This window comes from Anomaloglossus baeobatrachus, chromosome 3 (genome assembly GCF_048569485.1).
Source record: "Anomaloglossus baeobatrachus isolate aAnoBae1 chromosome 3, aAnoBae1.hap1, whole genome shotgun sequence".
Lineage (NCBI taxonomy): Eukaryota > Metazoa > Chordata > Amphibia > Anura > Aromobatidae > Anomaloglossus > Anomaloglossus baeobatrachus.
The window spans coordinates 624,171,416-624,185,399 of record NC_134355.1 but is presented as its reverse complement, the minus strand read 5'-3'; the positions used below and the strand labels follow the sequence as shown (position 1 = coordinate 624,185,399).

Here is a 13,984-nt window from a genome sequence, read left to right as displayed (position 1 = left end):
CCTAGTACAGTCAACAAAGGGAGCTTAGGACTAAAATAGCATAAAAAGCATATATTCTTTTTCATTATTAGGTGTTAATTCTTTATTCTGAATCACAAAATGTAATTAATCTTCAGTAAAAGCCCCCGAGCGGAGCTGATTTAGTATTTTATTCCTTTTTGCATTTTAGAGCACATATATTATTGTATAATCATTTAAGAAATGTTAAAAAAAAACGTATAAATTTTGCTTGGTATTGCAACTCCTTTCCGACATATGACGCACTACTACACCATGTGTTTCTGATTCTACAGGCGCAGAATTAGGAGAGGAGATTAAGGGAGATTAAGAGAGGAAATGCCAGGATATTGTTTATTTTTTGCATTTTCTGTGGTTAATGTTCTTTTATAGAAGGTCAGTTTTTGGTTTTCATTTATTCCTGCTGCTTCGCTGATTATTCCGGGTTTTTTTAGGTTTTGTTTTGTTTTTTTCAGAGATATGGGCCTTCTTAATCAGGCTCACAGGTTTCTCTAGGGACGTGTTTTCAGTCTGTTTTGCATAATTACCTTGTTAGCCATGCCCTTTTAGTAAAGGCCATAAAAAATATCACAAAATAAAAAGGTCCGTATCTCTGGAACCGTATGGCGAATGTAAAAAAACAAAAAAAAAAATCGAATATTCAGGGAAGCAGTGGGAATAAAATAAGACCAAAAACTGTCCGCTTTTGACCTTTTGAAACGACCTCTTTAAGTCACAAAAAGACAAACATACTTGACATGATCGCCATCTGTAGGTGTTACAGTACATATTATTGATGGTGGAGTAATTCTACCATAAAATAACTATTGTGACATAGATTTTAGGGTAATCAGTGAGGCTCTTTAGTACCTTGGACGATCCCCAGTGACTTTCACATCCATCGTATTCCACATGACACAAGAGTCATCAGCTACGACAATGAAGGGCCACACGTCTTGGCGGCATACTCCAAACTCGGCTTGTCTGTTGCGCTCCAGCTCCAGGTTGTGGTATGAAAGCTCCTTGATTAAGAAATGAGCCGCCCCTAGGTATTAAAGCAAAGAAGATAATGCATATTTATTAAAGGGTAATGTTAGTTGCTCTCTTGAAGGGTAATGTCAATGCCCACATACATATTAGACTAAAGTTAGCCAAACCCACTGTTATTGGCAGGATATATCGGTGTAACATGTATGGCGGCCACCCGATTCTTCGCTTACAGATGAACTCGGGGGAGAGCAGGATCCAACACGTGAGATTTCCAACAGTTGATCATTTTGTTTTATGGGAGAGTTTAGAAGAGACAGAAGAGTCTGGCAGAGACATGAATAACAAGGGAGCGAACGACTGAGCCAGAATATTTAGATATGGACCTAGATCTGCAATCCAAATCTTTGCCCTGGTGTTACATCACCACCGGAGTCCGCTCCATCGACTTCTACTCCGATCGCCAGGTGACGCCGTGTTCCTGTCGTGGTTAGTGCTGGTGGTGGGAGAGGAGTCGATGCCAGTGGCGCCAGTGGGCGCAGGCTCCGCTCATCCACTGGTCTGGGTTTCCTGGGGATCTGCAGTGCCACTGGCTGACTGTAGGTGGCGGGTGTCTCCCAGCTGAAGTACCATCATTCAGCTACTGCCTATGGGAAGACACCACACCCTTTTTAATGGCCCTCCTGTCTGCTGACCTCTGCCAGAGATAGTTCTGAAAATTCTGGCTCCTGTTTCGTCCTGTTCTGTGATTTCGTGTGCTGATTACCGCTTGTTTCCTGACTACCCTCCTGCCTGCTGTTTTTGTACCTAGCTGCCCGATCCGGTTTTGACCTCTGCTTGTTTTTGATTACGTCCTTGCCTGCCGATTCTGTCCCTGTTCCGCAATTCCTGATTTGACCCTGCCTAACGACTACTCTCTCAGACTGCAGCCTTCCACAAGTAGTGATCTCCAGGGCCCTGTGTAATTCCAAATCCCTGTATAGGGGTTAAAGGGTTTCAGGGTTCTGGGGGTCCTGCTGGGTGAGTGGCTTCCCACTAGCCTGTCCATTACAGCCCGTCTGAGTCTGTGGATCCAGGCAGGCGTTACACCTGGGTGAAGTAAGCATATTGTCACGGCCGGGCGGTCGGGCAGACCCAGGAGGTGGATCCACTGGACCGAACTCGAAGATGGTGGTAGGGAGTCCGGCAGCTGAAGCACTGATGGGCAGCAGAACAGTCCGTGCAAGTGAAGGCAGCGGAGGAGTCCCTGGGACCACGGAGTCACAGATGGTAGTCCTGGTGACGTAGCTCGGGTTCGGAAGCCGAGATGATATCAGGCGGGGTCCGGAACCTCAGGAGCGAGATGACGGGTCACCGCAGGGATCCGAGATGGTACGGACTGTCAGATGGCAGACGGACAGTGTGCGGGGTTCAGGATACGGCTGACTGGATGGCGAGGCAGGTACGGCTCTACAAAGAGAGATAGGTGAGTACAGGCACATAAACACCAGGAGACCTGACTCCTAGCTCAGGGAACACGAAGATCAGGCCCCGCCCCCTTGGACAATGACCCCCTTTATACCCAGTACCTGTTCAACCTCATTTCCTGTTAATGGGCGCTGGCCCTTTAAGAAAGGGTCAGTGACCGCTGCGCGCGCGCCTAACGCGCATGCGCGCCGCCCGGGTGCCAGAAGCCAGGGAAGGAGGCTGAGAGGAGGACGCAGGAGAGCCGGCCAGGTCCTGGGAAGCCGTCGGGCGCCGGGATCGGGGACCAGGGGGCCTGGGACGGACGGAATCCGGGGGCTGAGGAGCGGGCAGCGTGGCAGGTGAGCCGGGGAGCGGGGGTGAGGACCCGGGGAGCGTGACAGTACCCCCCCCCCCACGCCCCCCACCCCGCAACCGGGACATGAAGGCACGGATAAGAGGAGTGCCCACGTTCTCCCTGGGCTCCCAAGACCTATCCTCAGGACCATACCCCTCCCAGTCCACCAGGAAGAACTGCCGACCTCGAACAGTCTTCATGGCCACGATATCCCTTACCGCATAGATGTCGTCATCGGCAATAGGTGGAGGGGCCGGACTGGCAGCATCGGAGAAGGGACCAAGGATAACCGGCTTGAGCAGGGAGACGTGGAATGAGTTGGGTATCCTCATCGTGGCCGGGAGCTGTAGCTTGTAGGAAACCTCATTGATCTTGCTGAGGACTTTAAACGGCCCGATGTAGCGAGGACCCAGCTTGTATGATGGTATCTTCAGGCGGACGTACTGGGAAGCAAGCCAGACGAGGTCTCCAGGAGAGAAACACGGAGGGTCCAGACGTCTCTTGTCGGCGTGTCTTTTCATCCGCAGGGAAGCACGCCCAAGGGACGTTTTGACAGAGTCCCAAATGTTTGCAAAGTCACGGGCTACTGTATCTGCAGCAGGGACATCCGAAGAGGGGGATACAGGCAATGGGATGGAAGGCTGAAGCCCGTAAACAACATGGAAGGGAGAGCTGGAGGACGACTCACTGAAGTGGTGGTTGTGGGAGAATTCAGCCCAAGGTAGAAGGGCGGACCAGTCGTCATGATGGGCATTGACGTAGTGACGTAAGAAAGAGGTCAAGATTTGATTGACCCTCTCTACCTGGCCATTAGACTGAGGATGGTATGCAGATGAAAAGTCCAGAGTCACTCCCAGATGGTTACAGAGAGCCCTCCAGAAGCGGGAAGTGAACTGAGTTCCTCTGTCTGATACGATGTGTAATGGAAAGCCATGCAAGCGGAAGATGTGTTGTATATAGGCGTCCGCGAGTTCCTGAGCAGAGGGCAGTCCAGCCATAGGGACGAAATGGGCCATTTTAGAGAACCGATCCACCACGACCCATATGACTGTGTGTCCGGATGACAATGGCAAGTCCGTAATAAAGTCCATAGCTATGTGTTGCCACGGAACTGAGGGTATCGGTAGAGGCAGAAGACGGCCATAGGGCAGGTGTTTGGGCGTCTTGTTCCTGGCACAAGAGGAACAGGCAGAGACAAAGGCGGCGACGTCAGTGCGAAGGGATGGCCACCAGTAATGGCGTACAATCGCACCCCATGTTCTCTTCTGGCCTGCATGGCCGGCTGTTTTTGAGGCATGACCCCAGTGTAACACTTTTAGCCTGTCGGTCTCCGAGACATAGGTCTTCCCGGGTGGTATTTGGGCCAGAGTGACGGGAGCCACCGGAACAATCTTGCTAGGAGGGATCATAGGTTGGGTAGTCTCTTCCTCCTGCTCCATGGGCATGAGGGACCTAGACAAGGCATCGGCGCGTACATTCTTGTCCGCGGGTCGGAAGTGGAGCTGGAAGTCAAACCTGGCAAAGAATAAGGACCACCTGGCTTGCCGTGGGTTCAGTCGCTGAGCGGACCGCAGGTATTCCAGGTTCTTGTGGTCCGTGTAGATGGTCACGGGGTACACTGCTCCTTCCAGGAGGTAACGCCACTCCTCCAGAGCTAGTTTGACCGCCAATAATTCTCGGTCACCGATGGTGTAATTCCGTTCAGGTGCTGAGAAGCTCTTAGAAAAGAAACCGCAAGTCACCATCTTCCCGGAGGAGGATTTTTGCATGAGCACTGCTCCGGCTCCTGAGGAGGAGGCATCCACCTCCAAGGTGAACTGGCGGTTTAACTCCGGTCGGTGGAGTACAGGAGAGGAGGCGAAAGCTCGCTTCAAAGAGCAAAACGCGGCGTCGGCCGCAGGTGACCAGTCCTTTGGTTTAGCCTCCTTTTTGGTCAAAGCGGAGAGAGGAGCAGTCAGGGCGGAGAAGTGCGGGATAAACTGGCGGTAGTAGTTGGCGAATCCCAGGAACCGTTGGATTGCCTTCAGTCCAGAAGGAGGAGGCCAGTTGAGTATGGAGGAGACCTTCTTTGGATCCATCTGCAACCCAGTACCCGAGATGATGTATCCCAGGAAAGGAAGAGAAGACTGCTCAAAGACGCACTTCTCATATTTGGCGTAGAGACGATTCTCTCTCAGTCTTTGTAGAACCAGCTTTACGTTCTCTCTGTGGGTCTGGAGGTCCGGAGAGAAGACAAGGATGTCATCCAGATAAACTACTACACAGAGGTAGAGGAGGTCCCGGAAAATGTCGTTCACCAGTTCTTGGAATACGGCAGGAGCGTTACACAGACCGAAGGGCATCACGCAGTATTCGTAGTGCCCGTCGCGAGTATTAAATGCGGTCTTCCATTCGTCCCCAGAGCGGATACGAACTAGGTTGTAGGCACCCCGAAGATCCAGTTTGGTGAACACACGGGCTCCTCTGAGCCGGTCGAACAATTCGGGGATGAGCGGTAGGGGGTACTTGTTTTTTATGGTGATCTGATTCAAGCCCCGGTAGTCAATGCATGGGCGAAGGTCACCCTCTTTCTTCTTAACGAAGAAGAAGCCTGCTCCCGCAGGAGAGGAGGATCTCCGGATGAATCCCTTTGCCAGGCTTTCCGTGATGTATGTGGACATGGCCCTGGTTTCAGCTGGAGACAACGGATATATCCGTCCTCGAGGTGGTGTTGTTCCTGGGAGCAGGTCGATGGCGCAATCGTAGGGACGGTGTGGCGGAAGTACCTCAGACTCCTTCTTGTCAAAAACGTCCGCGAAGGACCAATAGGCCGAGGGCAGTTCCGGTAGGTTCTCTGGAGCCGGGGGACGTCGGATTGGTTGTAGGGACTTTAGACATCTCTCATGACAGGCAGAGCCCCAACGAGTGATTTCGCCAGTACCCCAGCTGACTGATGGTTCGTGTGTCCGCAACCAAGGAAGTCCCAGCAGGATTTGATGGGACATGTGTGGAAGGACGTAGAGAGCGATGTTCTCGGTGTGCAGAGCACCTATACGCAATTCCACCGGCTTGGTGATCCAGGAGATGGTATCAGAGAGGGGTCTCCCATCCACCGAGGCAATCACTAGGGGCTTATCGAGTGGAGTAACAGGCAGCTGGTACTTGTCCACCGTGGCCTGCTGGATAAAATTGCCTGCTGCTCCGGAGTCGAGGTATGCCTCAGCCGTGAAGCGCGTCTCTCCTGTTGACACTTGTACCGTCCACATAACTGGGTCTGAGAGAGTCCCAGCACCTAGGGTGGCCTCTCCTACCAACCCTAGGCTTTGGAGTTTCCCGGCCTTTCCGGACAGGAGCGTAAGAGATGAGTGCCCTCTCCGCAGTAAAAGCAGAGGCCTTTGGCGAGCCGCTCTGCTCTACGTTGGTCAGACTGTCGTACTCGGTCAACCTGCATGGGCTCGTGGACAGGAATCCCAGCTGTTGATGAGTGAGGCACAGAGGACTTCTGTGGAGGAGGGGAGTGCCGTACTGCACGTCTCTCACGATACAGCTCTTTGGAGCGTTCCTGGAAACGAATGTCCACTCGAGTGGCTAGGGCAATCAGGGCATCTAGGGTGGAGGGCACGTCACGGCCCGCCAACTCATCCTTGATGCGACTCGAGAGTCCTTCCCAGAAGGCGGCTGTCAGGGCCTCATTATTCCACCCGAGTTCAGAAGCCAAAGTACGGAAACGGATGGCATATTGGCCCACCGTCAGTGTTCCTTGACGTAGGCGGAGGAGGGATGAAGCAGACGCAGAGGCGCGTCCCGGCTCGTCGAAGGTGCTGCGAAAGGCCTGCAGGAAGTCTTGAAGGTTCTTGGTCATGGGGTCCTCCTTCTCCCACAAGGGGTTCATCCACGCCAGCGCCTCGCCCTCCAGATGAGACATTATAAAGGCGACCTTGGCTTGGTCAGAGGCGAACAGATGTGGCAGCTGCGTGAAATGAAGGGAACACTGGTTTATGAAGCCCCTGCAGGTCTTGGGATCTCCAGCATAACGAGGTGGTGACGCCAAACGGAGACGGGAAGCATCTGAAGAGGCTGCCACTGGTGCGGGAGCCATGGCTTGCCTAGCTGGGGACCTGGGTGCCGCAGGCGTCATTGATGCTTGTAACGTGTACAGGCGGGTGTCCACGGAGGTCATAAATTGCAACATGCGGGTCTGGACTTCATGCTGGCGTTGGAGTTCCTCTTGCAAGGCCGCTAGTGCTGCAGCGGGATCCATGGCCTGATCTTACTGTCACGGCCGGGCGGTCGGGCAGACCCAGGAGGTGGATCCACTGGACCGAACTCGAAGATGGTGGTAGGGAGTCCGGCAGCTGAAGCACTGATGGGCAGCAGAACAGTCCGTGCAAGTGAAGGCAGCGGAGGAGTCCCTGGGACCACGGAGTCACAGATGGTAGTCCTGGTGACGTAGCTCGGGTTCGGAAGCCGAGATGATATCAGGCGGGGTCCGGAACCTCAGGAGCGAGATGACGGGTCACCGCAGGGATCCGAGATGGTACGGACTGTCAGATGGCAGACGGACAGTGTGCGGGGTTCAGGATACGGCTGACTGGATGGCGAGGCAGGTACGGCTCTACAAAGAGAGATAGGTGAGTACAGGCACATAAACACCAGGAGACCTGACTCCTAGCTCAGGGAACACGAAGATCAGGCCCCGCCCCCTTGGACAATGACCCCCTTTATACCCAGTACCTGTTCAACCTCATTTCCTGTTAATGGGCGCTGGCCCTTTAAGAAAGGGTCAGTGACCGCGCGCGCGCCCTAACGCGCATGCGCGCCGCCCGGGTGCCAGAAGCCAGGGAAGGAGGCTGAGAGGAGGACGCAGGAGAGCCGGCCAGGTCCTGGGAAGCCGTCGGGCGCCGGGATCGGGGACCAGGGGGCCTGGGACGGACGGAATCCGGGGGCTGAGGAGCGGGCAGCGTGGCAGGTGAGCCGGGGAGCGGGGGTGAGGACCCGGGGAGCGTGACACATATTATCTTCCCTAAGAAAGGTAACTCATTTTAGCCAAACCATACATCTACCTAACAAGATAGTTGTTTTCTATTTTTCTTTCTCCTGGCTGAGAGCAAAATTGCAATTTTTCTATATATTTTTCCCATGGACCACTGCATGTTAGCAAATCACAATGCACCATCTGCATATCTTCAAAAGTGCCCGCTAGAGCCCTGGGTAAAGAAAAGCCTAGCTTCACCACTGATACCTTCCCTAACCTCGGCAGATGTGTGCATAGCTTGTTCGGATCAAACTCAGGAACTCAGCATGCACAATACGGCACTGGTGCCGCCCAAGGATGGCCAGTCTGTAAAAATAGGGTCCTTTTTCCACCGACCATAAAAAAATGTTTGAAACTTTTTTTTTTTTAAAGTTGGAGAGACTTGTAGAGATTATTATGAGTGCAATTTTCATGTTAAAGCAGTAAATGTAGCTAATGTTTTTATATCAGTAACATGTATCACTATAATAACTACAATAACACAGGTGTGCATAATTTGGGTTTATGAATTTTTTTCAAATCCAATGACTGATTTATATGTTTTCTTATGCCTTAATTTCAAAAAAACAGTTCTCTTTTGAACCATCACATTAAAATTACATACAAGCGAGATGAACAAGAAAAATCCTTGTTGTAGCCAAAAATGTACACAATATTATGCTGTATACAAACATTTTTTGAAGATTCATTCTGAAACTTTGCTGTTAATTAATTTTTGGGTCTTTTCCTCTTTAAAGGTACATTTGATACCTTTTCTGCGTATCTTCTCACTGAAGCTTCCAACAGTCATCCCAATCATGTTCACGTTCCATCAACCTTGGTATTGATGTTCCATCTCCTTGATATCCTCATGAAATCTTTTTCTTTGCACATATCTAATAGCACCAAGGTTTTCAGGAAAGTCATTCAAATGGGAATGTAAAAATTGTAACTTCAAATTTATCAGACAACCCAAGGCTTTGAAACGTTTCAGCATGTGCTCTACGATGGAATTAAATTTTGCATCTTTGTTGCTGCCAACAAATTCCTTCACGACTTCTTTAAAAGAAAAAGCCATTTCCTCAACATTCATTTTTGTTTCGAACATGTTGTCTTTCATGAGTTTCTGAATATCCGGACCTACAAAAATGCCTTCCTCCAGTTTTGCTTTGGACAATCCCTGAAACTTGCTTCTTTGGGTAGAGCTTTGACAAACTGCTCCAACAGTCCAAGCTCAAGGTAGAGTGGTGTCAGGAGAACTTTAGTGGAATCAACTAAACTTTCCGCAACTATGTTCTTGAGTTCAGGTTGCAAAGATGACAAGATGTTCTTGTTGGCCAACTTTTTTGATAATGAGTCATATCCCAGTTGTTGTGAGGTTCTCTGACTTTTTGCCTTGTTTTGTCATTTTGCTTTAATCTGTTTTTTCTTCATAGGCCATCTTGCTTCCTGTTCTGTTGCCCTCACTTTTGCCCTCAGTCAATATGGATTCCTCAGCTTCTATGTTCCCGCCCTGTTCCCTGCCAATTACCTGCTTAAGCCATCTCAGCTGATGGGCCAGTGCTTCTGAATCCTGTTAGCAGCCTGCCTGTAACCTGATCTCCTGAAGTCTTTGGAAGAATACTTTTCTGCCATCCTCTGTTTTGGATCCCTGGAACTCGTGTCCACACAGGAACCTTTCTGCTCTGCCATGGACATTTACAAGTACAGTAAGAGACTGAATTATACTTTGACACTTCTGCTGAACTTTGAGGATCCATTCCTGCTTAATTTGTTCCCAGCCTCTGCACCCTGCAACTGTTTAACCCTTCATGTTTTGTGCACTTGTATGAAGTAATACAAGAACTGTTTAGCAAACCTGTGTCTGTGTTTCCCTTGTACCCTTGCACTAGACTCTATACAAACAGTATTTAACACCTTACAGTTGTCCTATTTACACAAAAAGAGCATGGGTACTTTGTGTATCCTGCTTGCTGAACAAGAACCAAAAGGGAGGACTTTGAGATCGCCACACTTTTGAGATCACTACGAGATCCTCGTAGATAAGTTTCTTGAGAATAAACTCATAGCTTTCCTTCAAGGCACTGAAGCATACTTGCTGCCAATGTGCAGTAGCAGATTTCAGATTTTTTTGGGATGAATCAATAAAGAATCTATACTCACTCATTTGTATATTTTTCCATCAGCCGAGGAATATCACTGCAATACACTAAACCACAGTCTTGACAAAATATGGAAGGAGTTATCTCTGCTTTTGTGCTATGAAAAACAGGTACTAGGAGCTAGCAGGTTGTTTTCCTTCAGTCTAGAGCCTAAGGCGGGCTTTGAACACTACGACATCGCAAGCCGATGATGCGATGCCGAGCGCGATAGTCCCCCGCCCCCGTCACAGCTGCGATATCTTTGTGATAGCTGCCGTAGCGAATATTATCGCTACGGCAGCTTCACATGCACTCACCTGCCGTGAGACGTCGCTCTGGCCGGCGAACCGCCTCCTTATTAAGGGGGCGGGTCGTGCGGCGCCACTGCGACGTCACACGGCAGGCGGCCAATAGGAGCGGAGGGGCGGAGATGAGCGGGATTTAAACATCCCGCCCACCTCCTTCCTTCCGCATAGCCGAGGGGAGCTGCGGTGACACAGGTAGGAGATGTTCCTCACTCCTGCGACTTCACACACAGCGATGTGTGCTGCCGCAGGAGCGAGGAACAACATCGGACCTTCGCGTCAGCGTAATTATGGAATTTGCCGACGTTACACCGATGATACGATTACGACGATTTTGCGCAAACGTAGAAGGCATCACTATGATTTTGCAGTTCCCTCCAGATCATAGGCATGCCAAAACGAAAGCTCTCTTTCTTCTCTTTAGACCACTGTCGTAGTTCTTCTACACAAACAGAATACACTATATGTGGAGTCCACGACTACTTTTACACTAAAGCACACATAATAATGTTTTTTCTAATGAAGTCTGTAATGTTCCTTTGTTGTTTCTGCAAGTGTAGCAAATCTTTCGGGTGAAATACAACACCCCCTTGTAATTTTCTATATGTTATATAATCTAATGACATCAAAACCATCCACCAAAGGTCAAGCAAAGGGGTCAAAGTACGGTGCAATAAAAAGCCTACAGAGTCAGTGTCTGTGAAAAAACTGTATATGATGGATTTTTTTTTATTGAAAATCACCTCTTACTTTTCAAGCAATTTAACCCTTGCAGTCCTGTGTGATTATGGTTTTCCAATGTGTCCGTAAAAATTTTTGACTGTCCCTGAATCTTTTTGGTAAGCTGTCCGCCCCAAAAAGTTAAAAATCAAGTTGGTGACCCTGGTGTAATTTTGGAAAAATGGAAAAAAAATGCAATAAAAAGCAATGAAAATATAATTTGCCACAAAATGACATAGTCAAAAAGTGATATGATCTAACATACTGAATATATTATTTTCTTTGAGCTATTTTTGTTGTTTGTAAGTTTAGTCGTAGCCCTCACCCTGGTAATAATAGCCGACGAGCGCTTATACATAGCCGGTGGTGTAAACACGATGATTATGTAATGATAAAAGAACATTTATAAAAGAGCAAAAACAAGCAGAGGAGTCTGCGCAAGAAGACGGCTACATGTGCTGTGAAATGTTAGAGGTGCGGAGGTGTACGAGTAACGAGGGGCGGACATTACGCATCTCTAATGAACGTCGTGGGGCAAGAACAGGTCACCCTCATCATTATGTCCCCGGTGCGACCTTCCTGCAATTAACTAATGCAATGCGCCTCTCTGCCCTAATGCACAAGCCTTTTCTTCTTGTTCTGTGCTGTGGGCTTGGATAAACTTTCTAATGATACTTTAATGGAGATCCGCCATAGAAAAGAAAACATAACAGAATACGCTGTACAGACAAAAGTATTGGGACACTATAGGAGCTATTATCACATCCCTTTATACATATCCATAAGCAGTAACCCCTTCATATCCAGGCATGTTGTACAAATTCGTTAGTTCCTCCCACTTTCTTCCTAGAGCCAAAACTTTTTTATTTTTTATATCCCCATAAAAATGTATGACAGCACCTTTTATTTGTTGGATAATTTGTTAAGTTTACCATATAATATACTGAAAAACAGAAAAAATTGTAAGAGGTGAACTGGTGAACAAAAAATACTCAATTCCAACAATGTCCTCATCATTTTTTATAGCCTTTTTTGGGGAAGTTGCAGCAACTGAGAAAACGCAATTCTGAAATTTCATTTTTTCAGGTCATTAAATTATATATTACTAGTACCCTTTAAAAAAAGAATCCTGCAATCTTATGTACTGATATATCACAGTATTGCACTATATAGCTGAACTCAAGGCCTCGCATGAACCCCAGTTTTTTGGCTGGTCTTCACTGACATGGCCGCCATGGGGGCCTTCAGAAAACAAAGACAACTCATGAGGACTCCGCAATCGCATCATAGTGTGGTTGTTGGGCACATGGAGTGGCAACTCACTGACTGTTGGTGATTGATGGAGGTCACAACAAAGATTGAAGCTTAGCTGGAATCGCTGCAGATACAGGTAGATGCATCTGTGTTTATCAGCTCATGATCCCAAACCTTATACAGGCACCAGATATAAGTGTACCGGTACATCCCATGTCGGGAAGGAGTTTCCCCTTCATCAAGAAGAACATTTGTGAGGTCAGATGTTCGAGGAGATGTCGGGCTCACATTCTCCGCTCTAGTTCATCCCAAAGATAAGGATATTATTGGGTCCAGGGTCTGTGCAGCCGGTCATGTTCTTCCACCAAACTCCTCCAACCATGTCTTTATGGACCTCACTTTGTAGTACAGTCATGAGGAACGGAAAAGGGTCTTCACCAAGGTTTAAGCTTTAAATTTCCAAGCCTTGGTGATTTAAAGCTTTGTAATGTAAAGCTTGAAAAATGTCTTATTATGCTGCAGTATTTATATTTCCCTTCGTTGACACTAAGGGTCTGAGGACGACCCCTAAAAAACGTTCCCATACCATTAACCCTCCTCCATCAAACTGTACAGCGGGCACCAGCAGGTAACGTTCTCCTGACATTAATCAAATCCTGACTTGTCCATCAAATGCCAGATAGAGAAGTGTGATCCGTCACTGCAGAAAACTCTTTTACTCCAGAGTCCAGTGATGGCGGCTTTACACCTCTCCATCCAACACTCAGCATTGTGCTTGGTGACGTACGGCTAGATGCAGCTGCTGGGCCAAGAAGCTCCGGCGAGCTCAGTGTTGATACCAGAAGATGATACCAGAGAAGGTCTGGACTCTACATTTATGGAGTCAGCAAACCGTTTGTGACTTTTCTGCTCTCTGCTCCTCAGCTCTCGGTGACCCCGCCCGGTAAAGTAAGGTTATAGAGTAACCACTTCTTGGCTCAGTTACTGCAGTTCCTTCCACTTTTCAATAATATCACTCACAGGTTAAGCAATAAGATTTAGGAAAAAGAGATTCAGGAACAGACTTGTTACACCGGTGGCTCCTATTACAGGACCTCGCTGGTATCACTGAGATCTTTACCACCAGCCATTTTGTCACATGTTAGTAAAGGCAAATGGCATAGCGGGGGCCGGATGTTATACACCAGGGGAGAGGGACTAGAAGTTATACATCGGGGGCAATGGGACTGAGTGATAAACCTGAAGGATTAAGACAGATGCAACAACACTTTTGAGAATTATAAAGTGATAACTCCTTGTTACGTGGCAGTGACGAAAGATGGATTTCAAGTGGAAACTGGATAAACATATAGCCGGGATGATTTAGGAAAACCTTCCCTCGCAGGGGGTTGGACCTGATGGCCCTTGAGGTCCCTTCCAACTCTAGCATTCTTTGATTATCAGACATAACCTGATAGGTCAAAAGGGACCCTGGACCAAAAGAGTGCTGGACCCCTGTGGGACTAACCAGTACTTTAATATACTTATGCTACTAACTTAGTGTTGGTAATCATGAATATCCCGCTATCTGCACTCGGCAGAACAAACGTCATCAGCGGTGTTTCTCCATAATTGCTATAATCTCTTGAAACCTTAATTTCTTCCTGCTGGTAGTGAGTCGGGGGCCGTCAATATTTACCAATTTACCAAAGCTGATTTTGTCACTTGACCTGATTTTGTACACCATGATAAAAGTATTTTCTACGATTTTAAAATTTCCAAGATTCAGCCTCTGTATCTATATATA

At 48.3% G+C, this 13,984-nt stretch overlaps 1 protein-coding gene across 1 annotated transcript in view; it reads right to left on the bottom strand.

The window, feature by feature from the left end:
• GREB1 (growth regulating estrogen receptor binding 1) overlaps positions 1-13,984 on the bottom strand; it is a 207,140-nt gene that overhangs the window by 20,820 nt on the left and 172,336 nt on the right. The window contains exon 27 of the mRNA XM_075341115.1: positions 868-1,042. Within this exon, the coding sequence (XP_075197230.1) occupies positions 868-1,042 (175 nt within the window). The remainder of the gene's footprint in view (positions 1-867; positions 1,043-13,984) is intronic.